Here is a 25395-nt window from a genome sequence, read left to right on the forward strand (position 1 = left end):
ATGTTGGATGAGAAGGTAGTGTTTAAAATGTCTTGGTATGAAGTATTAAGATTTCCTTCACTGGAAGAAGAAGCCTAGCCCAGCCCCTGAAAAACAACCCCATACCATTATCCCTCCAACACCAATTTTTAAAGGTGGCACCAGGGCTGTCATGATACCAAATTTTCACTACACAACTATTGTACAGTGTGGAACTTTCACTTTGTATCATTTACTTTAGACAGCCTCAGTCATGCTTGGTGTAGACATGGTGTTCAACAATTGCTTTAGGAACTGTTATCAAGTAAGTTTAATTCATGATGCTTGTATTTTCTTACCTAGAGTAAAATTTTGCACCATTGTACTGAACATAACCGTAATACTGTATGTAACAGGAATGTAACACTCTGTGCTGTTAAGTAATGGAGACCGTTTTAAGCTGACTGTTTTCACCCACTCGTAGCATTTTACATTTTACTGCTGCTGTCTTTCTTGTCAAATAGGTTGTTCTGTGATACTGGCAGTTGAAAAACTACAGTACATTGAACAAACAGTGCACTAGCAGTTTTCACAGCTTCTTTGGTTCTAAATTTAAGCTAAAGTTGTTGTCCAGATGCAAAGTTGTACTGATTTGAAGCCATTTGCACGTTGAGAGATAGACAAAAAAGAGACACATTTGTGCTCAGTCATTCAAGATGTTTCTAAAATTACAGAAAGATTTTCATTTTTTTTTTCTTTTTTTTTCATCATTTGTTGATTAGTTTGCTCATTCAACTTTAGTGAATAAATGGGTGCAGGAGTTTTTTTGCATTAGTGGCCTAGAGCTAACAGGAAATTATCCACAATCCTACCCTAAAATTCAGGCCCTGCTATAGTAGCAAAACACAGAAAACCAGTTGCTATTCGAAAATAAATCTGTCATACTAAATACTCTGTAGCAAAAATGTGTTGAAGTGTTCAAATAGTCCCTAACAGATACCTTTTTTCTCTCTTTCTGTGTTAATCCTCCCCTCCAGGTGAGAGCTATGTTTGTGCCTCTGAGAACTTCTACAAGAAAGTGGACTACACCAAAAATGTGAACCCCAACTGGTCAGTCAATGTGAAGGCATCAGCTAGCCAGAAGAACATGCTGGCCAACCGCACAGCCAGTGAGCCAAAGGAGAACAAGGACTTTGTGCGACCGAAGCTGGTGACAGTGATGAGGAGCGGGGTGAAGCCACGGAAGGCCGTCCGTGTGCTACTCAATAAGAAGACGGCACACTCTTTTGAGCAGGTGCTCACTGACATCACAGAGGCCATTAAACTCGAAAGTGGAGCAGTGAAAAGGATCTACACACTGGATGGCAAACAGGTATGGGAGGAGTACATACTAAAAAAAAATCTGTTTTGGCAACTCAGCGCTGGTCAAGTATTGGACAGAACACATGCTGGGTTATTCTGACCCAGCTGGTTGGGTTAAATGTTTGAACCAATTGGGTTGCTGGATTGTTTTATTTAACTGAACTATTGTTTAAAAATTACTATATTGCTGGCATAAATGGTTTGGAATTTAGAAATCACACACAGAATCACTAGTAGCAACAGTAATAATCAAATGGTAAACAATTAAGCAAGAACACCCATGGACAAAAATGTAAGACAAATTGAATTCATTTGACTGGATACAGCATAGTTTACAAAATTTACATACATTTAAACTTGTTTAACAAACATTTTAGATATAAAAATGTAACATTTAAAAGTAACATTTTAATTCAAGTGTATTCAACCATTCTCCCTTTTAACTGAAATAGTGCTGCTTTTTTCGTGCCACTGTGTTGTTGAAATCTGAGCCAGTGATGGGCTACTGATCGGCAGGGAACTGCGAACCTCAGATCACTGTCTCACGTTTCCCTCATAGCTAAGGTTGCTTTCACACATGGTCCGTTGTTTCGGAACCTGGCACATTTCCCCCCTTAGCTCAGTTTGTTTGGGCATATGTAAACATGGCAATCGCGCTCCGATCCGCTCCAAAACAATCAGTCCGAGATGGTCTCGGCTCGACTGAAAACAAACTCTGGAGTTGTTCGGTTGTAGTGAGAAAGCAATCTGATCCAACGGACCAACAAACCAGGCTATATCCAATGTATGATGGGTAATTACATAAGTCCCGTTAAAACAGTAGATGGTCCCGGTGTCCCGATGTGCATACTATCCACCCTATCTGCCCTAAATAGTATTGAAAATTACTAATATCACATAGAGTTTAGGATGGATAGTATGCACATTGGGATGCAGGTGATATCTGTGAGTGAGCACATCTTCGCCATTCAAAATCAAAGCGTGCCTTTTCATTTTATAATGCCATCTTATTGCTCTTCTTCATAGTAACTGTTTGGTGCATGTTAAAAATGTTTTCCCGACGAATCCTGGACTCATGTTCAAAATGATAAATTAATATAATGACAGCTACAAAAAAAAGCAAAAAACCAACAAAAAAACCCCAAAAACAATAAGCCCTCAAAGCTGTTGTTGTTCCATCTTGATGGATGACAGCTATGAGCGGAATTCTGGAAAATAAATTATGGAACTTTGACCAATGAGAGGACAGGTGTGAACAATCGATCTACAGGTGTGAAAGCACCCTAAGTTGCCGTGACTGACTCCATAACCTGCACTTTAACAAACAGTACTGAGATTAGAGAACATAATTTAACATCAAAATAAACTAAATTTAGTATTATAATAAATAAGATCAGTTTATGTTATGCAAGGCAAAAGGCTTTTCCATCATGCAAAACGACCATTGCTAATGCATTTAGCTGACATCTCGTTCCTGTATGTTGCATTGTGTAAAATAAAATATTTTACAGCACAGCACTTTATAGATGAAATAAAACATATGCTAACCTTTATTTCACTGAAGAAGTGCACCAATTAGGTGGCGCTAGGAACTTCTCTCTCCTGAAGAGGATGCAAAAAGCCTACACCCTGACTGTAACTCAACAGTTGGATTGAAGTAACCCCGTGCTGTGTTGTTTCGTTGGATGGTGGGGAAGGGGTGTATAGATTCAGTGAGATTGACCCAGCTACTACCCCAATGGTTGGGTAACACAAAAACAACACTGAAAAAAAAAAAGGCTCAATCCAGCAGTTGGGTAAAAACAATAACCCAGCATTTTTAGAGTTGCTCAAAATATATAATGAATATTGCAGACTTTTTTTTTTTTTTTAATGTGAAACATTATACAATCTACAGCAATACACTTGTATTTCTTTTGGTTCTTTTGACTCACTGGAAATGAAAGCTCAAATCAGGTGCTTTCAGGGGTGGGCAATATGACATTTTACTTCACAACAAAGATATCACTATATAATTATCTCTGCTTGATTTTTTTTAATAACAATGGATTTTTTTTTTTTTTTTAAGAACAATTTTAATATCACAGCAAAAACTAATACTAGCCTAATTAATGTAAGAAAATCATATACTGTATTAATTAAATATTTATTGTTTCTTATTAAAGCTTCAAAAGTTATTCAGTCAAGAGCAGTGAGTGATTTTCTCTTATTATTTTTTTTATTTATTTTGTTTATATTTGATTGATATTAGCCAGTAGCACACCACTTCTCATCTGGCTTAACAAAGTGCAGTAAACACTAAACCATTTGTGCTACAAACTAAAATTATATGATAACAAACAGTTTGCAACATCAAGACAAGCAGCATAATGAACTGTCTTCCAGTCAACACTGGAAGCATTGCACATTCAAGTTTAAAATGGCCATGCCCGCTCTTAAAAATAAAGTGAAAAGATAAAAAATTTATTAATTTCTTTGGGTCTTTGCACCTGTTTGTTTCAGGTTTGAATCCTGTCTATATTTGGCTATATTTGGCTACTACTGTAGATTTGGACGTCACCACAGTTTGATTGATTGATTTGATTGATTTCAAACCTTATCCATCTACAGTATACTTTATGAGTGAGATGCTGGTTTGCTTTATCCAGCCAAAAAATGTAGTTTGCATATCATCTGGCCATACAGTGGCGTTATGTTTTAATGTTCAGTTCAGTTTGTATTTCACACAGTGTGATGCTTGAATACTTTTGATCTTTAGAAACAATCACAGAATATGACAGAGCTCTTGTTTTAAACCGGAACTCACACTGGAATGAGTAATTCACTGAAAACACAATGTGAGTCTCTATTCTCTCTGCCATCTCTGATTTGATCTGCTTGATTTTCTTTACATAAGCACTGCTTTGGACTGATTGTTTAGAAGCATTAGCCTACTGGACCATTGGATTGAAAACTTTCCCATAGTTTAGCGGCTTAAAATGATCTAATTGCAATCACAGAAGCAAAACTGTGCAGCATGAATTATGCTAATGATGCAATTTCACATGCTTCAGTAATTTATTTGCATTAAATTATATATTAATATTGTATTATTTATTATGCCAAAGTTTACCCCGTTTTCTTTTTTATATTGATGTTCTTATAACTCATTTTACTTTGACTCCTGAAATGAATGTTTCTTGTTAGTACCAGTTGCTAAAATAGTGATTTCCATCTCCTACTAAAAATCCCCTATCAACTAATACTATAACTAGATTCATCAGGTTAAGTAGATCAGGTTTCAGTTTTAAAAACCTGTTTGTTAGTGTTGGGTTTGAATCCACTTTAGTCTTAGGCCAATGAATCTTTAACCATTCAAATTTTGAATCAAGACCGAGTCGAGTCAGAGTCCAGCTAAACACCACTGCATGTCACTGTATCTAACAATTTGAAAAAAGAAAAAAAAAAGACAGTTTATATGTAACAAAAGCAAACCTTGATTGCATATTTCCATTTTTATTTTGATTTCACACATCTCATAATTAGTTTCCTGTTCAGCAAACTTAAAGTCATGTAACACAAGTTATTACTGACTTGATTTACAGAAGTTCTAAGCGGCATTATTATTTTTTTCTTCTTGTTTTCTCATGATCACAAATTAATTTTCTAGTTTTCTTTTTTTGTGATCACGACATAACAAAAGTTGGTTTATTGTTATCGCGACTTAAGTTTCTCATGATCTCGGCATAACAAGAGTTGTTTTTTTGTGATCACCACATAACAAAAGAGTTGTTTTCTTGTTATCACAATTAAATTTTCTAGTTTTCTTTTTTGTGGTCACGACAACAAAAGTTGGTTTATCGTTATCACGACTTAAGTTTCTCATGATCTCAGCATAACAAGAGTTGTTTTCTCATGATCACGACATAACAAAAGAGTTGTTTTCTCGTTATCACAATTAAATTTTCTTGTGATCTCAACATTACAAAAGTTGTTTTCTCGTGATCATGAATTTATTTTTATGTACATATAATGCTTTATTAATGATGTGTTTACTGAGTTTGTTTTTTTAAATAACTCTGCCTTAATGCATTAAGCCACATTACGTGTTGTCTGTAAGGTATTCTATGGGAGCAAAACGCTTAACGCAGAGTTAAACTTATTGTGTTCTTATTATGCGCTCATCTTCTTGTCTGTACATAGTATGAATTACTAATAATTATGGAATTATATTTGCTTAAAAAAATGAACATAACTTTATAAAACTGAATGTAACTTTTTCAGAAACTATCAAAAATATGCCATTAAAAAAGAAGAAAAACAAAATGAAAATGAAAAAAAAAATTACTCAGTCACACAAATTTAACAGGCTCTTCAAATATGCTTCATTCTTTGTTGGTGTTTTTCAAAGATTCGTTTTCGCTAATCGTGGATTCTGAATGCATTGTCACAGATTTTGCTTACGCTTCGCAGTTTTTCGTTTGGTGTTTTAAGCGGGGGTGGGCTTAACAGTGATCTACTCTGATTGGATAGTGAGATTTTGATGGACAGGTGCTCTCTGACCTGGAAGTACAGACGTCACTCAGTGGCATGCATTTTGGAAAGCTCTCTTTAAGGCAGCTTAAAGTAAGAATAAAATATAAAAAGATGTATACTGTAGAATTTAATATAGAATGGAAAATAATGTGCATGAAAGTAAACTGTAGTCTTAAAGATTAAGAACACAGGGATGTACAAGAGGCAATGTGCATGTGCATTATACTGTAGTCTTAAATATTAAGATACACAGGAATGTACAAGAGGCAAATGTGCAAACAGGTTGACACTTTCAGTATGTCAGTGTGAGGTAGTGAATGATGAATATCTTACTGATAAAGTGAATATTAAATGGAGACATGAAGATGTTAAGAGGCTGGTTTTGAGTTTAGGAGCCTGATGGCCTGGGGGAAGAAATTCCTCCTAAGTCTCTCGGTTTTTGCCATCAGACTACAGAAGCGCTTACCAGATGGCAGCAAAGTGAAAAGATGGTTACTGGGGTGGATTGAGTCCTTGATGATTTTAACAGCTCTGCTTTTGCAGCGTTTGAGGTAGATGTCCTGCAGAGAGGAAGAGCAGACCCTGAGATGCGCTCAGCTAAGCGCACAACTCTCTGCAGGGCTTTGCAGTCATGACTGGAGCTGTTCCCATACCACACTGAGATACACTGAGTCAATACACTTTCTATGGCCCCTGAATAGAAAGTTTTCAGGATTGCTGGTGAGACCCTGAATTTCCTCAGCTGTCGCAGATGGTACAGTCTTTGCCTGGCTTTATTAACCTGTGTTTGAATGTGGGTAGTACAAGTCAGGTCCTCGGAGATGTTTACACCGAGGTACTTGAAGCTTTTCACCCTCTCCACAGGGGTCCCGCTGATAATATGAGGAGTATAGGGCTGCTGCTGTCTCTTCCTGAAGTCAACAATCAGCTCTTTATCAGCAGATGACGTTTTTAACCAGTCCCTCGAAGACCTTCATGACTATTGATGTGAGGGCAACTGGACGATAGTCATTCAGACAAGAGGGTTTATTGTTCTTAGGCACAGGGATGATGACAGATTTTTTGAAGGAGGTGGGAACCACCGATGTAGCAAGAGACTCATTAAAAATGGATGTAAACAAACCAGCGAGCTGATCAGCGCAGGACCGCAATCCCATCAGGTCTGGCTGCTTTCCTGACGTTCACTCGCTTTAGAGTCCTCCGAACCTCGTCCTCTGACACGGTGATCACATGATTATCGCTGCACTGACTGCTGCTTCCTGACGCGCTGATCGGCAGACTCGCGCTGCTTAGATTGCTTTCAAAGCGGCCGTAGAAAGGGTTTAGCTCGTCAGCCAGCAACGGATCTGCTCTCAACTCTGCAGAGGATTTATTTCCAAAGGCACAGATGGTCCTTAGTCCTTGCCACATGCGTCGGGAGTCATTTAGCTGGAAATGTGACTTTATGTGTTCCCTGTATCTGTGTTTGGCGGCTCTTACTGCGCGTCGGAAAGCATAGCACGATGCTTTGTACTCGCGACTCCACCGAGCAAGGACACCGACAGGGCACTTGAGTATTGCTTTTCTCCCCTTCAATTTTTGTAAAGCTCATCCTCAAATACTTATTTTGGTCACTTGTAGTCACTATGTGCTTTCATATCTCTACTATCACTACCAACACTCGGAGAGCACGCTATGTACGTCGAAGGAAGGCCTGCCCAGCAAATCTAAGGCCTGTCCCTCTGACCTCTACTACAACGCTCTCTATTCCAGTTGGTCTCTGGAACTGCCAGTCCGCTGTTAACAAAGCAGACTTCATTTCTTCTATTGCTACTCATTCCGGTCTCAGCCTCATGACACTGACTGAGACCTGGATCAAACCTGAGGACACTGCCACTCCCGCAGCCCTCTCCGCTAATTTCACTTGTTCCCACACCCCTCGTACGACTGGGAGGGGTGGAGGTACTGGTCTCCTTATATCGAAAGATCGGAAATTTAATCTTCAACCACCACCTACAGGTAACGGTTCATTTGAATCACATGCTGTTACTGTAACCCACCCTGTTAAAATCCACTTTGTGGTCATTTATCGTCCCCCAGGTCAATTGGGAAACTTCTTAGAGGAGTTGGACGTGCTGCTATTAAACTATCCTGAAGATGGTACTCCTCTGGTACTGCATGGTGACTTCAACATCCACCTAGATAAACCCCAGGCTGCTGACTTCAACACTCTGCTCGCCTCATTTGATCTCAAGCGAGTCTCTACTACAGCGACTCACAAATCGGGCAACCAACTGGACCTCATCTACACGCGCTGTTGCTCAGTGGACAACACTTTAGTTACTCCACTGCACACCTCAGACCACTTCCTCATTACTGATAACCTAGCACTTACTCCTGAAGCGGCACAAGCTCCAACGCGGGTCACCTTTCGACGGAACCTACGCTCACTCTCTCCATCTCGCCTATCCTCTGTGGTTGCATCCTCACTTCCTTCACTCTCGCAGTTTTCAGCTCTGGACACGAACAGTGCTGCGGACACTTTTTGTTCCACTCTGACCTCTTGCTTGGACAACTTTTGCCCACTATCGTCTAGACCAGCACGCACCACCCCATCTGCCCCCTGGCTGTCCGATGTACTCCGTGAACATCGCTCTAAACTCAGGGCTGCAGAGAGGAAACTCTACCGACCTCAGTGTGTATCAGTCTCTCCTCTCTTCCTTCTCTGCAAACGTCTTCACTGCTAAAACATCATATTACCACGACAAGATTAACAACTGTTTGTGACGCTCGGACACTCTTCAAAACCTTCTCTTTTCTTCTTAATCCGCCTCCACCTCCTCCTCCATCGACTCTTACAGCTGACGACTTTGCAGTTTTCTTCACAAATAAGACAAGAACCATCAGTGACCAATTCTCCACACCGCAGACTGAGGATAACTTCACAACGACTAATGCTCACTCTTTCTCCTCCTTCTCTCCACTCTCAGAGACGGACGTTTCCAAACTTATCCTGTCCAGTCATCCTACTACTTGCCCACTGGATCCGATCCCCACTCACCTCCTTCAAGCGATTTCTTCTTCAGTCATACCTTCACTTACTCACATTATCAACTCCTCTCTTCACTCTGGAATATTTCCCTCAGCATTTAAGCAGGCTCGGGTAAGCCCACTGCTGAAGAAACCATCTCTAAATCCAGCACTTCTAGAAAACTACAGACCGGTATCCCTTCTTCCATTCATTGCAAAGACACTCGAACGAGCTGTGTTCAACCAGCTCTCTATGTTTCCTGTACAGAACAACCTCCTGGACAGCAACCAATCTGGCTTCAAAAGTGGCCACTCAACTGAGACTGCCCTGCTCTCGGTTACTGAAGCTCTGCGACTGGCAAGAGCAGCTTCAAAATCCTCAGTACTCATTTTGCTGGACCTGTCTGCTGCTTTTGACACTGTTAATCACCAGATTCTCCTGTCCACCCTCAGAAAGATGGGCATCTCTGGAACCGCACTCCAGTGGCTTTACTCCTACCTTTCTGATAGATCCTTCATGGTGTCTTGGAGGGGTGAAGTTTCTAAGTCACAACAACTTGCTACTGGGGTTCCTCAAGGCTCAGTACTTGGACTGCTTCTCTTCTCCATCTACATGACGTCATTAGGATCTGTCATTCAGATGCATGGCTTTTCCTATCACTGCTACGCTGATGACACTCAACTCTACTTCTCATTCCAACCAGATGTCCCGACGGTAGTTGCTCGCATTTCAGCCTGTCTGAGTGACATTTCTAGCTGGATGAATGACCATCACCTTCAGCTCAACCTTACTAAGACTGAACTGCTGGTGATTCCAGCTAACCCATCGTTTCATCACAACTTCTCTATACAGCTGGGTTCGTCAACCATAACTCCTTCCTGGACAGCCAGAAACCTAGGAGTTGTGATGGATCATCAGTTAAGATTCACAGACCACATTGCTATAACGACCCGGTCCTGCAGATTTGCCTTATACAACATTAGGAAGATTAGGCCCTTCCTGTCAGAGCAAGCCACCCAACTTCTTGTCCAAGCTCTTGTTCTCTCCAGACTGGACTATTGCAATGCTCTCCTGGCGGGCCTTCCTGCATGTACTATCAAGCCTCTACAAATGATCCAGAATGCAGCAGCGAGGGTTGTCTTCAATGAGCCAAAAACAGCTCATGTTACTCCTCTCCTCATCAGGTTACACTGGCTAACAGTAGCCGCTCGCATCAAATTCAAGGTACTGATGCTTGCCTACAAAACGACCACTGGCACGGCGCCAACTTACCTAAACTAACTAGTTCAGTCTTATGCACCCTCCAGAAGTTTGCGCTCTGCAAGTGAATGACGCCTTGTGGTGCCATCCCAAAGAGGTTCAAAATCACTCTCACGGACTTTTTCCTGGACTGCTCCCAGCTGGTGGAATGACCTCCAGATCTCAATTCGAACAGCTGAGTCTTTACTCATTTTAAAAAAAACATCTAAAGACTCATCTTTTTCGCCTGCACTTAACCAACTAATACTAGTACTTACCTTTTTCTTTTTCTTGTCTATCATATTCAAAAAAAATAAAAATAAATAAATAAATAAACCCTGGCTACGTGTTCTGTACTAGACTAACTGAGACTTGTCATAGCACTTGTGTACCGTTGTTGTTCTCTCGTTGATCTGATTGTTTCTACTGTTCTCATTTGTAAGTCGCTTTGGATAAAAGCGTCTGCTAAATGATTAAATGTAAATGTAAATGTAATGCATGTGTTTCCTGACAAAAGAATGGCGTTGTAAGCAGCAGTGCGTTTGTTTACTGCTGCACGGATTGTTCTGTCCACCAAAGGTTTCTGATTTGAGAAGGTCCTTATAGTTATTGTATCCGTAGCTTGTTCGGCTAGCGTGTTTACAAAAAAGGATGTAGTGTCCATGACGTCACCCGTAGGTTTCTGAAGAGCATTTTTGAACCTCAAAGTTGGCGGAGCCGCCCGTCGGCATCTTGGCAACGTGTCACGTAAAGTTGGGCATTTTAACATGGGGAGTCTATGGGACAGACTTCCTTTTGGTACCAGCCTCAAGCGGCTATGTTGGTTTCACGAGAGGGACTGGAAGGTTGCCGCTTGATTGAAATACAGTAAATGTCAGAGTGAAGCCGATTTTGTGAAAAACTGTATGGTGGGACTTGAGTTTATTTATGGATATAAATGTATAAATTTAAGACGGGGATGTAACTGGGTTAGATTGGTGAATAGGACCTGAAGAGCCAAAAACACACCTTTTCTCTCTGTCTGTGGCTGTGCATTTTGCATGTGTTTTATATGACAAGTGGTGAGACCTTAATCAGGGTAGACACCATATTATTATTATTATTATTATTATTATTATTATTATTATTATTATTATTATTATTATTATTATTTTCTTGTGGATGAAAGTGAGGCTGTGAGGGAACAGTCCTATAGTCCTTACAGTGGGCACACTGTGTATAAAGGTCCTACATATATTTTCCATAAATCACAGCCAACTCACAACTGTTTTTTTATGTGTTTATGGTTAACATATTACATTATTTGGAGTTTATTGTATCGATCTATGTTTTCAACTTACTGAACTTATTTAAACTACTTTGGTATTTTGGTAGGGCTTTGCCCTGGTTGCTTATATACAGGAGCCACGCCTTCCTATAAATACATTTCCATATTTACCATAGTAAAAAAGCTATAGTAATAGTTAGTAAATATATATACAGTAAATATAAATACAGACAGTTGTCCAGAAGACAATCATTGACACCCTTCACAAGGAGGGAAAACCACAAACATTCATTGCCAAAGAACTGGCTGTTCACAGAGTGCTGTATCCAAGCATGTTAACAGAAAGTTGAGTGGAAGGAAAAAGTGTGGAAGAAAAATACCAACCAACTGAGAGAAGTGCAGCCTTATGAGGATTGTCAAGTAAAATCGATTCAAGAATTTGAGTGAACTTCACAAGGAATGGACTGAGGCTGGGGTCAAGGCATCAAGAGCCACCACACACAGATGTGTCAAGGAATTTGGCTACAGTTTGGCCACTTCTGAACCACAGAAAATGTCAGAGGCGTCTTACCTGGGCTAAGGAGAAGAAGAACTGGGCTGATTTTCCCAAAAGCTTCGTAAAGCCTAAGAAGTTCGTAAAAACGATCGTACCACTGATCTTAATATTACGGCCTGTTTCCCAAAAGTATCGTAACTTAAGTAGCACTTTGAAAATCATCGTAGATCTACGAGTGCTCTGGAGTAATCATAAAGCCCTAAGTGCATCGTAAGAAGACAGATTTATGCGGTCACCCGCAGGACAATTGGCAGATTGCACCATTAACTTTATTCAAGTGCAATGTGATTATAATATAAGGATTTGATTGTACTTTATATTGTACATTTTTTTTACTCGTTTTTGTTGTTGTTTTAAATGAATTTATACATGAAAAATTAATTAAAAAGGGCAGAAAAATAGAAATATAATTTTATTTTATTTTATAAAAAAAAGAATAAAATAATGTAGGAAATATACTTAAAAGTTATACATTGATAATCTGAAAATGACCTGTTGACTTGCACGGAAACCAGCAACCTATTGGACCCTGAAATAATACGATGCTAATTTATATATATATATAAAGAGAGAGAGAGAGAGAGAGAGAGAGAGAGAGAGAGAGATAGAGAGAGAGAGAGATGTTATTTCGGGGTCCAATAGGTTGCTGAGATATATAGTTCATTATCATCAGCATAACAGTGGAAACTAATCTAGGACAGATCCTTGTGGCACAACCTATTTTACTGGTGATAAATGAGATGACTCCCCATTTAAATAAACAAAGTGGTAGTGATCGGACAGGTAGGATCTTAAAGCCTGCCCTTGGATACCTGTATAGTTTTCTAATCTATCTATGGGTATGTTGTGATCTATGGTGTCGAACGTCGCACTAAGATCAAGTAAAACTAGCAATGAGATGTAGCCTTGGTCTGATGCAAGAAGCAAGTCATTTGTAATTTTAACAAGTGCAGTTTCTGTGCTATGATGGGGCCTGAAACCCGACTGAAATTCTTCATACAGATCATTTTTTTTGCATGAAGGAGCACAATTGAGCAGACACAACTTTTTCAAAAATTTTAGACATAAATGGAAGATTTGAAATGGGTCTGTAATTTGCTAGTTCACTAGGATCTAGTTGTGGTTTTTTAATAAGAGGCTTAATAACCACCAGCTTGAATGGTTTTGGGACGTGACCTAAAGATAACGACGAGTTAATAATATTGAGAAGTGTTTTTTCTGCTACAGGTAACAATTCTTTCAGTAATTTAGTGGGTACAGGATCTAATAAACATATTGTTGGTTTAGATGCAATGATAAGTTTATTTAGCTCTTCCTGTCCTGTAGTTGTAAAGCACTGCAGTTTATCTTTGGGTGCGATGGATAAAACTAAAGTATTAGACACTGTAGAATCTACATTTGTTATTGTATTTCTGATGTTATCTATTTTATCAGTGAAGAAATTCATAAAGTCATTACTATTTAACTGTGAGGGAATATTTAGATCGGGTGGCGTCTGGCTGTTTGTTAATCTAGCCACTGTGCTAAATTAAAACCTTGGATTGTTTTGGTTGTTTTCTATGAGTTTGTGGATATGCTCGGCCCTGGCAAATTTTAGAGCCTGTCTATTGCTAGACATACTGTTTTTCCGTGCAATTCTAAAAACTTCCAAGTTAGTTTTTCTCGAGTTTCTTTCTTGAGAGAGTGGGTATTACTGTTGTACCATGGCACAGTACGTTTTTCTCTAACCTTTTTCAATTTGATGGGGGCAACAGCTTCTAATGTATTAGAGAAGATAGTGCCCATGTTGCAAGAGCAGTTGAGATAAATCAGGCAGGTTATTTACAAATCTGTCTTTGGTGGCTGGAACAATAGTTCTGCCCGGACGATAACGCGAAGCCATATAGTTATTATCATCATTACGCAGAATGCACGATACAAGGAAATTGTCAGTAACATCATCACTTTGAGGTACGATATCTATATCAGTAAGATCGATTCCATGCGATATAATTAAATCTAGCGTATGATTAAAACGATGAGTGGGACCGGTGACATTTTGCTTTACTACAAAACAGTTTAATAAGTCAGTAAAGGCAAGTCCTAATGCATCATTTGTATTATCAATGTGAATGTTAAAATCTCCGAAAATTAGCGCTTTATCAGCAGTAACCAACAGGTCTGAGAGGAAATCTCCAAATTCTTTTAGGAATTCTGTATACGGTCCTGGTGGTCTATACACAGTAGCCAGAGCAAGAGATATGATAGATTTCTTTTGGATATCTGACAGTGTTACATTAAGCAGAAGTATTTCAAATGATTTAAACCTGTATCCTGTTTTCTGGGTAACACTGAGAATATCACTATATATTGTTGCAATACCTCCCCCACGACCAGTATGATGGCGCTCATGTTTATAACAGTAGTTTGGTGGAGTAGACTCATTTAGACCAATATAATCATTTGGTTTTAGCCAGGTTTCAGTCAAGCAGAGTCCATCAAAACTATTATCTGTGATCATTTCATTTACAATAACTGCTGTCAAGCAGAGTGATTTAATGTTTTTGTGTGTGATCTTTTGATTTTGGTTTTTGTTCATTTATTTTACGTTTTTCTGGTTTAATCACGATAAGATTTTTTCTTGATCCTACATTAAATTTATATTTTGACCGCACTATTCGGGGAACAGACACAGTCTTAATAGCCTGGATAGCGCACATACTTCTAACATTTAAGCGGGTAGAACAAAAACCATCATAGCAGTTATTTGCGAATTGGCTTACTAGTCAAATGGAGTGTAGAGTCCTGGAGATGTTGTCTGAGAGGAGATCTGCTCCAACTCTGCTGGGGTGCAGGCCATCAGCGTGAAAAAGCCTAGGACGCTCCCAGAAAAGATTCCAATTATCAACAAAGAGCAGTTTCTGTTCTTTACACCATGACAATAAACATTCATTTAGAGCAAAAAGTCTACTGAACCTTTCGTGTCCTCTTCGATACGTGGGCAGTGGTCCTGACACGATGATCGTCGCCGCGGGCGTCGTGCTGCAAACTGTCTCGATCAGGCTCCTGAAGTCCCTCTTCAGCGTCTCCGTCTGCAGCTGCGTGGTGTCGTTAACCCCGGCGTGAAGCACGACCGCTCTGGGGCTCTCGTCAGCCTTCAGGATTGCGGGTATCTGCGCAGAAACATTGAGAACATGAGCACTAGGGAAACAGTGAGTGTGCAATTTACCTTCGGGTACATAGCATGGACGTGTCGGACGATGGAGTCTCCGACGATCACAGCGTCGCATTCCATCTCGCAGAGGGGAGCGAAGCAGTTCCGCGTGGAGATCTCGAAGACCGGGGTGGGGGGGTTCCTCGCCCGGGGCCTGGCTCGCGTCCTCCGCTGCGGGTGCGCCCAGGGTCCGTGGTGTCCGGCGCCGGAGTGAAGGACATCTGGGTGTCCTGGGTGCACCGGGCCTGTGCAGAGAAACACACGGGGTAGAGGTGGCGGGACTGTTAGTAGTGCACTGCATACTTACCCTGGATTTGTGAGCGTCAGCCCGGGAGGTTTCCAGCGCAGCTCTCCGCTCTCTCAGCTGGGCCTGCCTCTGCTCCAGGACACGAATCTGCTTCTCCACGGCCTCCAGCTCGAGCTGCACCGAATGCAACTCGAACGTGTCGTCACCTGCACTCAAAGGTAGACATACGTCCGCCATTAAATCAATTAACAGTGAGTAAAGCAATTGTAATGTGTGTGAATAGAGTATTAGCCATGCACGCGGGTTTAGCGACAACCACACTGGTGATGCTAATGGGCTATAAGCTACTAGCGGACTCGGGAAATCAAAATAAAACTAGTGATAACAAGGCGCTCTGATTGTTTTTGTTGTAGAATACGATAGAGGATAAATTCACACGTTTATAGAAATGAAAATGATGGTGTATAAAATAGATTTCAATAATAAAAAATAGACGATAAAGAAATAACGTGACGGAGCTCAAACTAGAGGCATACGGCAGCAACAAACAGGAAGTGTTAAACAAACATCACCCTGCCAATTACATGATTATATTATATTATATTATATTATATTATATTATATTATATTATATTATATTATATTATATTATATTATATTATATTATATTATATTATATTATATTATTTCCAAACAACTCGGATCACAGCATTAGGTAAACATTTTAATAACCGAGCGTGTACTACAGTTACGACCCATTCTAGGGTGACATTCAGCACCTGACAAACGGATAGCGACTCCTAAGTAGCACTTAAAGCATGGCTACGTGCGATTGTTTTAAGTGCATTTTTGGGAAACGCATGTGAAACAATAACGAATGATCACAAAAAGACTCGTAGAAAACGCTCTTAAGTGCTAAGATCAATCGTTATCGGGAAACCCGGCCCTGGACTGTTGCCCAGTGGTCCAAAGTCCTCTTTTCAGATGACAGCAAGTTTTGTATTTCATTTGGAAACCAAGGTCCTAGAGTCTGGAGGAAGGGTGGAGAAGCTCATAGCCAAAGTTGCTTTAAGTCCAGTGTTAAGTTTCCACAGTCTTTGATGATTTGGGGTGCAATGTCATCTGCTGGTGTTAGTCCACTGTGTTTTTTGAAACCCAAAGTCACTGCACCCGTTTACCAAGAAATTTTGGAGCACTTCATGCTTCCTTCTGCTGACCAGCTTTTTGAAGATGCTGATTTCATTTTCCAGTGGGATTTGGCACCTGCCCACACCGCCAAAAGCACCAAAAGTTGGTTAAATGACCATAGTGTTGGTGTGCTTGACTGGACAGCAAACTCACCGGACCTGAACCCCATAGAAAATCTATGGGGTATTGTCAAGAGGAAAATGAGAAACAAGAGACCAAATAATGCAGATGAGCTGAAGGCCACTGTCAAAGAAACCTGGGCTTCCATACCACCTCAGCAGTGCCACAAACTGATCACCTCCATGCCATGCCGAATTGAGGCAGTAATTAAAACAAAAGGAGCCCCTACCAATAATTGAGTACATGTACAGTAAATGAACATACTTCCCAGAAGGCAAACAATTCCCTTAAAAGTTTTTTTTTTTTATTATTTTATTTTATTTTTTTTATTGGTCTTATGAAGTATTCACAGTTGAGATGGGTTTTTGATGAATGTGAGCCAAAATCATCATAATTAAAAGAACCAAAGACTTAAACTACAAACCCGATTCCAAAAAAGTTGGGACACTGTACAAATTGTGAGTAAAAAAGGGAATGGAATAATTTACAAATCTGATAAACATATTTTATTCACAATAGAATACAGATAACATATCAAATGTTGAAAGTGAGACATTTTGAAATGTCATGCCAAATATTGGCTCATTTTGGATTTCATGAGAGCTACACATTCCAAAAAAGTTGGGTCAGGTAGCAATGAGAGGCCGGAAAGGTTAAATGTACATATGAATACCTGGTCGTGTGCTTAAAGCCTGTGCGGAGCAGCTGGCTGAGGTCTTCACAGACATTTTCAATCTGTCCCTGGCCCAAACAACTGTCCCCACTAGCTTCAAAACCTCCACCATCGTGCCAGTACTGAAGCACTCCACTGCCTTGGTCCCTAACGACTTCCATCCTGTTGCACTCACCCCCATCATTGCCAAGTGCTTTGAGAAACTGGATGCATCCCACTTAAAATCCCGTCTCCTTACTACACTAGACCCATTCCAATTTGCCTATCGCCAAAATAGGTCAACAGAGGACGCCATCTCAATGTCACTTCACTCTGCCCTCACCCACCTGGACAGTCAAAATACACATGTAATAATTTATATTCTGTATATACTCTGCTCAATACTGTTTACAGCAACTCCACTGTACATTCTGTAAATCATAGCTTCACTTACTCTGCACTTATATGTATATAAAACACTATATTCTTGCACTTCTGGTTAGATGCTAACTGCATTTCATTAGCTCAGAGTGGCAGTGTCTCTCAGAAGTCAAGATGGGCAGAGGATCATCAACCCCCCCAATGCTGTGGCGAAAATTAGTGGAGCAATATCAGAAAGGAGTTTATCAGAGAAAAAATGTGAAGAGTTTGAAGTTATCATCATCTATAGTGCATAATATCATCCAAAGATTTAGAGAATCTGGAACAATCTCTGTGCGTAAGGGTCAGGGCCGGAAAACCATACTGGATGCCCGTGATCTTCGGGCCCTGAGATGGCACTGCATCACATACAGGAATGCTACTGTAATGGAAATCACAACATGAGCTCAGGAATACTTCCAGAAAACATTCTCGGTGAACACAAGCCACCGTGTCATTCGGCGTTGCCGGCTAAAACTCTATAGGTCAAAAAAGAAGCCATATCTAAACATGATCCAGAAGCGCAGGCATTTTCTCTGGGCCAAGGCTCATTTAAAATGGACTGTGGCAAAGTGGAAAACTGTTCTGTGGTGAGACAAATCAAAATTTTAAGTTCTTTTTGGAAAACTGGGATGCCATGTCATCCGGACTAAAGAGGACAAGGACAACCCAAGTTGTTATCAGTGCTCAGTTCAGAAGCCTGCATCTCTGATGGTATGGGGTTGCATGAGTGCGTGTGGCATGGAATGGGACAACATTCCTATTCCTAAACTTGAGCAAATTGTCTCCTCAGTCCCCAGACATTTGCAGACTGTTATAAAAAGAAGAGGGGATGCCACACAGTGGTAAACATGGCCTTGTCTCAACTTTTTTGAGATGTGTTGATGCCATGAAATTTAAAATCAACTTATTTTTCACTTAAAATGATACATTTCCTCAGTTTAAACATTTGATATGTCATCTATGTTGTATTCTGAATGAAATATTTAAATTTGAAAATTTTCACATCATTGCATTCTGTATTTATTCACAATTTGTACAGTGTCCCAACTTTTTTGGAATCGGGTTTGTACTTCAGTCTGTGTGCATTGAATTTATTTAATTCACGAGTTTCACAATTTGAGTTAAATTACTGAAATAAATGAACTTTTCCACAACATTCTAATTTATTGAGATGCACCTGTATTGAGCTGCATATTAGACATCAGCTGACTGTGCTGTGTTTGTTAATGTGCAGCTGAATATGTGCTTGCTTTTTGATATAAATCATTGGACATTTAATCCTTCAAGTCTGCCTTACTTTGATATAATCATTAATTACAGCTGTAACTTGTAACTGTAGAGCAGGAGGAATGTGACCTTCTTTTAACCTTTTTCTTTTTTTTTTTTCCTCCTTCAGTCACCTTTATTCTTGTCTGTCAGTCTGTTAGCAGCTATTAGCCATTTCGTACTAATTAAGCACATATTATGCCTTATTCTACATCCCTAATCCTACCCAATACATAAACTCAACAATTGCCTTACTATCTATTAATAAGCAGCAAACTAGGAATTTATTGGGGGGAAAGTCATAGTGAATAAGTGTTCTCTATTCTAAAGTGTTACCGAAAATGCATACTTCTACCCATAATTCATAATATAAAAGAAAGGCACATCCCACACAAGACATATTTTCAACACTAATAATTGAAATTGGGTATGCTGGTCTAGACAACAGCAACATGTCAGGTCATTTCGAAACATCAAGTGTGTTCTTCTTGCAATAAAGCTTCTCATGTTGTTATCGTGCTGAAGGCTATTTGGAATTTAAATCCCAGGTCAGGTTTGGAGATCTTGTTGGAAAATCCAGTTCATGGCAGGTCATTTATGGTCTTTATTTGCCCCACTTTGATTTACATTATGAGAGGGTCCTCTTTTGCAGTATATTTACATTCAATCATTTGAATTCTTTTATCCAAAGTGACTTCACAAGCGATTTACCATACAAGAACAAAACATATTTGTAGTACACAATAGAATATAGATGTTAGAGCAGAAGGACAAAAACAGAAGAACATTTTCTTATTTTAGTAGCTGTTTGGTATTGTGAAAAATGTTATACAAATGCAGTAGAATGGAATAGATATCACCCCACCAATTTCTGTCACTTTCTCAGTATGTCACTGCCTCTTCCAAGATTCAGTTTTACTTTTACTTGGTTAGACCCAAGACAGCTAAGGCCCCAAATGAAAAAGCAAAAAATAGAGGGAGGGAAAGAGAAAGTCAGACAGCTATTGTTCAAGGTTCTTTGGTTGCCGTAAGGCATACAAATTTACCTTAAACTCTCTCTTTTCCTCTAAAGCATGTGTCTCTGAAGGGTTTGCCAGCCTCTGTGCTGTGTGAGTGTGTTTCCTTTGTGTTGTACAACACACACACACACACACACACACACACACACACACACACACACATGCACACTAACAGATGGAGGTTGTAGGATTAAAGTATTCTACAGAGTTAAAGCCAATCTGTTTCTATCTCACCCACTCTTCTTTGATATGGGTAATTGCAGCGTTTGCTGTGGTCCCACTGGAGTTACTTATGTCTCACACACTTAAACGTTGACAAACAGTGATTTCTTAGGTATTCAGAGTCAAGATTTGTTAGAATGTCACCCTTCACAGCCAGGGGAAAAGTACAGTGGCCCGAAACAGTATTTGGATAGTTAAGACATACTGAACAAAATTTGCTAATGATGCTTGCATCATTTGTATACCGCCTTTTGCAATGTGGAAGTAAGCTATTTTCTGTGAATATGCAAGACTTCCAATTAATTAGCTGCCAAAGCTTTGGTGGAAGTCGTGGCCTAATGGTTAGAGAGTCTGACTCATAACCCAAAGGTTGTGTGTTCGAGTCTCATACCGCCAGGGATTGTAGGTGGGGGGAGTGTATGTACAGCACTCTCTCCCACCTTCAATACCACGACTGCGGTGCCCTTGAGCAAGGCACCGAATCCCCAATAGCTCCCTGGGCGCTGCAGCACTGGCTGTCCACTGCTCCAGGTGTGTGTTCACTGTTGTGTGTGTGCACTTTGGATGGGATAACTGCAGAGCACTAATTCCAATTATGGGTCACCATACTTGGCCACATGTCACTTCACTTTCACTTTTTTCACTTTCACTAACTATAAGAATAACAAAGTGTGGTAAATGGTAAGACTATTTTACCAACCATTGTGTTTATGATTACGATAATAATATATGTAAAAAATATAATAAAAATAAATACCAGTTTGAGGATGACTTCGGAAGTCATCGTCTGTTCTGATATTTGCCATATTTCCAGACATTTTTAAGTTTGACCTCCAGTCTGCTTTTTAAATATCAACAAGTATAATCCACACTGCAGCTTATTCTGGCCATGAACTGTCGGCATAATGGTTATCCTGAGGGTTGTCTAAAAGGCTATGTCTCCTTTAAGACTTCAGTGTAAATGCCTACTCCTATAATTGAGTAACATAATTTTATAACATACAAACCCGATTCCAAAAAAGTTGGGACACTGTACAAATTGTAAATAAAAACAGAATGCAATGATGTGGAAGTTTCAAATTTCAGTATTTTATTCAGAATACAACATAGATGACAAATTAAATGTTTAAACTGAGAAAATGTATCATTTTAAGGGAAAAATACAGGTGCTGGTCATATAATTAGAATATCCTAATTCCATTCAAAAAGTGAAACTTTTATATTATATTCATTCATTACACACAGACTGATATATTTCAAATGTTTATTTCTTTTAATTTTGATGATTATAACTGACAACTAAGGAAAATCCCAAATTCAGTATCTCAGAAAATTTGAATATTATGAAAAGGTTCAATACCTGGTGCCACACTCTAATCAGCTAATTAACTCAAACACCTGCAAAGGCCTTTAAATGGTCTCTCAGTCTAGTTCTGTAGGCTACACAATCATGGGGAAGACTGCTGACTTTACATTTGTCCAAAAGACGACCATTGACGCCTTGCACAAGGAGGGCAAGACACAAAAGGTCATTGCAAAAGAGGCTGGCTGTTCACAGAGCTCTGTGTCCAAACACATTAATAGAGAGGAGAAGGGAAGGAAAAGATGTGGTAGAAAAAAGTATACAAGCAATAGGGATAACCGCACACTGGAGAGCATTGTGAAACAAAACCCATTAAAAAATGTGGGGGAGATTCACAAAGAGTGGACTGCAGCTGGAGTCAGTGCTTCAAGAACCACTACGCACAGACACATGAAAGACATGGGTTTCAGCTGTCGCATTCCTTGTGTCAAGCCACTCTTGAACAACAGACAGTGTCAGAAGCGTCTCACTTCAAAAAGGACTGGACTGCTGCTGAGTGGTCCAAAGTTATGTGCTCTGATGAAAGTAAATTTTGCATTTCCTTTGGCAATCAGGGTCCCAAAGTCTGGAGGAAGAGAGTAGAGGCAGACAATCCATGTTGCTTGAGGTCCAGTGTAAAGTTAGTCAGTGATGGTTTGGGCTGCCATGTCATCTGCTGGTGTTGGTCCAATGTGTTTTCTGAGGTCCAAGGTCAACGCAGCCGTATACCAGGAAGTTTTAGAGCACTTCATGCTTCCTGCTGCTGACCAACTTTATGGAGATGCAGATTTCTTTTCCAACAAGACTTGGCACCTGCACACAGTTTGAATGCTACCAGTACCTGGTTTAAGGACCATGGTATCCCTGTTCTTAATTGGCCAGCAAACTCGCCTGACCTTAACCCCATAAAAAATCTATGGGGTATTGTGAAGAGGAAGATGCGATATTCCAGACCCAAGAATGCAGAAGAACTTTAGGCCACTATCAGAGCAACCTGGGCTCTCATAACATCTGAGCAGTGCCACAGACTGATCGACTCCATGCCATGCCGCTTTGCTGCAGTAATTCAGGCAAAAGGAGCCCCAACTAAGTATTGAGTGCTGTACATGCTCATACTTTTCATGTTCATAGTTTTCAGTTGGCCAAGATTTCTAAAAATCCTTTCTTTATATTGGTCTTAAGTAATATTCTAATTTTCTGAGATACTGAATTTGGGATTTTCCTTAGTTGTCAGTTATAATCATCAAAATTAAAAGAAAGAAACATTTGAAATATATCAGTTTGTGTATAATGAATGAATATAATATACAAGTTTCACTTTTTGAATGGAATTAGTGAAATAAATCAACTTTTTGATGATATTCTAATTATATGACCAGCACCTGTAAGTTGATTTTAAATTTCATGGCATCAGCACATCTCAAAAAAGTTGGGACAAGGCCATGTTTACCACTGTGTGGCATTCCCTCTTCTTTTTATAACAGTCTGCAAACGTCTGGGGACAGAGGAGACAAGTTGCTCAAGTTTAGGAATAGGAATGTTGTCCCATTCTTGTCTAATACAGGCTTCAAGTTGCTCAACTGTCTTAGGTCTTCTTTGTCGCATCTTCCTCTTTATGATGCACCAAATGTTTTCTATGGGTGAAAGATCTGGACTGCAGGCTGGCCATTTGAGTACCCAGATCTTTCTTCTACGCAGCCATGATGTTGTAATTGATGCAGTATGTGGTCTGGCATTGTCATGTTGGAAAATGCAAGGTCTTCCCTGAAAGAGACGACATCTGGATGGGAGCATATGTTGTTCTAGAACTTGGATATACCTTTCAGCATTGATGGTGCCTTTCCAGATGTATAAGCTGCCCATGCCACACGCACTCATGCAACCCCATACCATCAGAGATGCAGGCAACTTGGGTTGCCCTTGTCCTCTGTAGTCCGGATTACATGGCGTCCCAGTTTTTCAAAAAGAACTTCAAATTTTGATTCGTCTGACCACAGAACAGTTTTCCACTTTGCCACAGTCCATTTTAAATGAGTCTTGTCCCAGCTTCTGGATCATGTTTAGATATGGCTTCTTTTTTGACCTTTAGAGTTTTAGCCGGCAACGCCGAATGGCACGGTGGATTGTGTTCACCGACAATGTTTTCTGGAAGTATTCCTGAGCCCATGTTGTGATTTCCATTACAGTAGCATTCCTGTATGTGATGCAGTGCCATCTAAGGGTCCGAAGATCACGGGCATCCAGTATGGTTTTCCGGCCTTGACCCTTATGCACAGAGATTGTTCCAGCTTCTCTGAATCTTTGGATGATATTATGCACTGTAGATGATGAAAACTTCAAACTCTGGGAATCTTTTCTCTGAGAATCTTCTTTCTGATATTGCTCCATTATTTTTCACCGCAGCATTGGGGGAATTGGTGATCCTCTGCCCATCTTGACTTCTGAGAGACACTGCCACTCTGAGAGGCTCTTTTTATACCCCAATCATGTTGCCAATTGACCTAATAAGTTGCAAATTGGTCCTCCAGCTTTCCTTATATGTACATTTAACTTTTCCGGCCTCTTATTGCTACCTGTCCCAACTTTTTTGGAATGTGTAGCTCTCATGAAATCCAAAATGAGCCAATATTTGGCATGACATTTCAAAATGTCTCACTTTCAACATTTGATTTGTTATCTATATTCTATTGTGAATAAAATATAAGTTTATGAGATTTGTAAATTATTCCATTCCTTATTTAGTCATAATTTGTACAGTGTCCCAACTTTTTTGGAATCGGGTTTGTATTACATGTGGAACACTTTTGAAAACTTAAACTATTTTACTATTACTATTCTGACTATGAACTGCCCACTTAGGCAGGAAGAGACTACCTATAGGGCTAGGGGTCATATTTAGTGTTAGTGTTGATTAATTAGTGTTATTTTTGATTAATTTTAATGACTAGCTTCCTGTATCTTGTTTTTTAGCTTGCCATTTTGAGGAAGCTCTTTTTGTCATTTTTTATTGCTTAAGCTGCATCAAAATTTGGGTGTGGCATTTGAAGCTGACACTTTTTGTGCCATTTTCGCTTTAAGATTTCCAAATGCATTAAGCTCTATGGAGTGGCCAGTTATTTACCAGACAATTTGCATATCATCTTGTGGGTGGAGCTCATATCAAAACAACTGAAAAAAGATGCTAGAAACTTTGTATTGTATGGCATATCATACATCGTTGTTTTCTTGCTAAGCTTGTAAAATCAGTGTTCTGTGACGCTGTATGCAGCGATTTTCATGTGGAGGTCAAAGTGCTGCATGATGCTTGTGTTGAGAGGTGTGTTTCCTCTCTTCTCTCTCAGTATCAGCAGCTGCTATGCCTGGTTGCTAGGCAACAACATCTCTGCACAAAGACGGAGCCCAGCTGGGGTGGACTAGTCTGCCAGTCAGCACGTCCTACCGGAGGTGTGATTGTGAATGTGTGAGCATGTGTGGAGGGGTTACTGAGTTTACTGTATGTATGAGCTAAAATGCTTACAGATCCTTGTTGATTCATATAACCATCAAGGAAACAGCCTCTCTTGAAAAGCTTTAATCGGCAACGCCAACTAGGTTTTTAAATTTTTTGAAGAAAAAGATGCTTGTACAAAACTTGTCACCTTTTATTATCTGCAGGTTAAAAATTGTAGTACACCAACAAGCTACATGATTTTAGGTATAATTAATGTGTATAGCACAAACATTTAAATAATGGTGTTGCTTGCCTTTGCAAACACCCCTGATAATTATTGACTGGAATAATATTATTTTTTGTTCATGCAGAATTGAGTGGAATTT

General features: G+C 39.7%; 1 protein-coding gene across 1 annotated transcript in view; it reads left to right on the forward strand.

Annotated features, from left to right (window-relative positions):
• Positions 1-25395, forward strand: part of LOC109086483 (neuronal migration protein doublecortin-like) — a 121020-nt gene that overhangs the window by 60641 nt on the left and 34984 nt on the right. Inside the window, exon 3 of the mRNA XM_042733694.1 lies at positions 996-1330. Within this exon, the coding sequence (XP_042589628.1) occupies positions 996-1330 (335 nt within the window). The remainder of the gene's footprint in view (positions 1-995; positions 1331-25395) is intronic.

This window comes from Cyprinus carpio, chromosome A3 (assembly GCF_018340385.1).
Source record: "Cyprinus carpio isolate SPL01 chromosome A3, ASM1834038v1, whole genome shotgun sequence".
In the NCBI taxonomy this organism is placed as follows: Eukaryota; Metazoa; Chordata; class Actinopteri; order Cypriniformes; family Cyprinidae; genus Cyprinus; species Cyprinus carpio.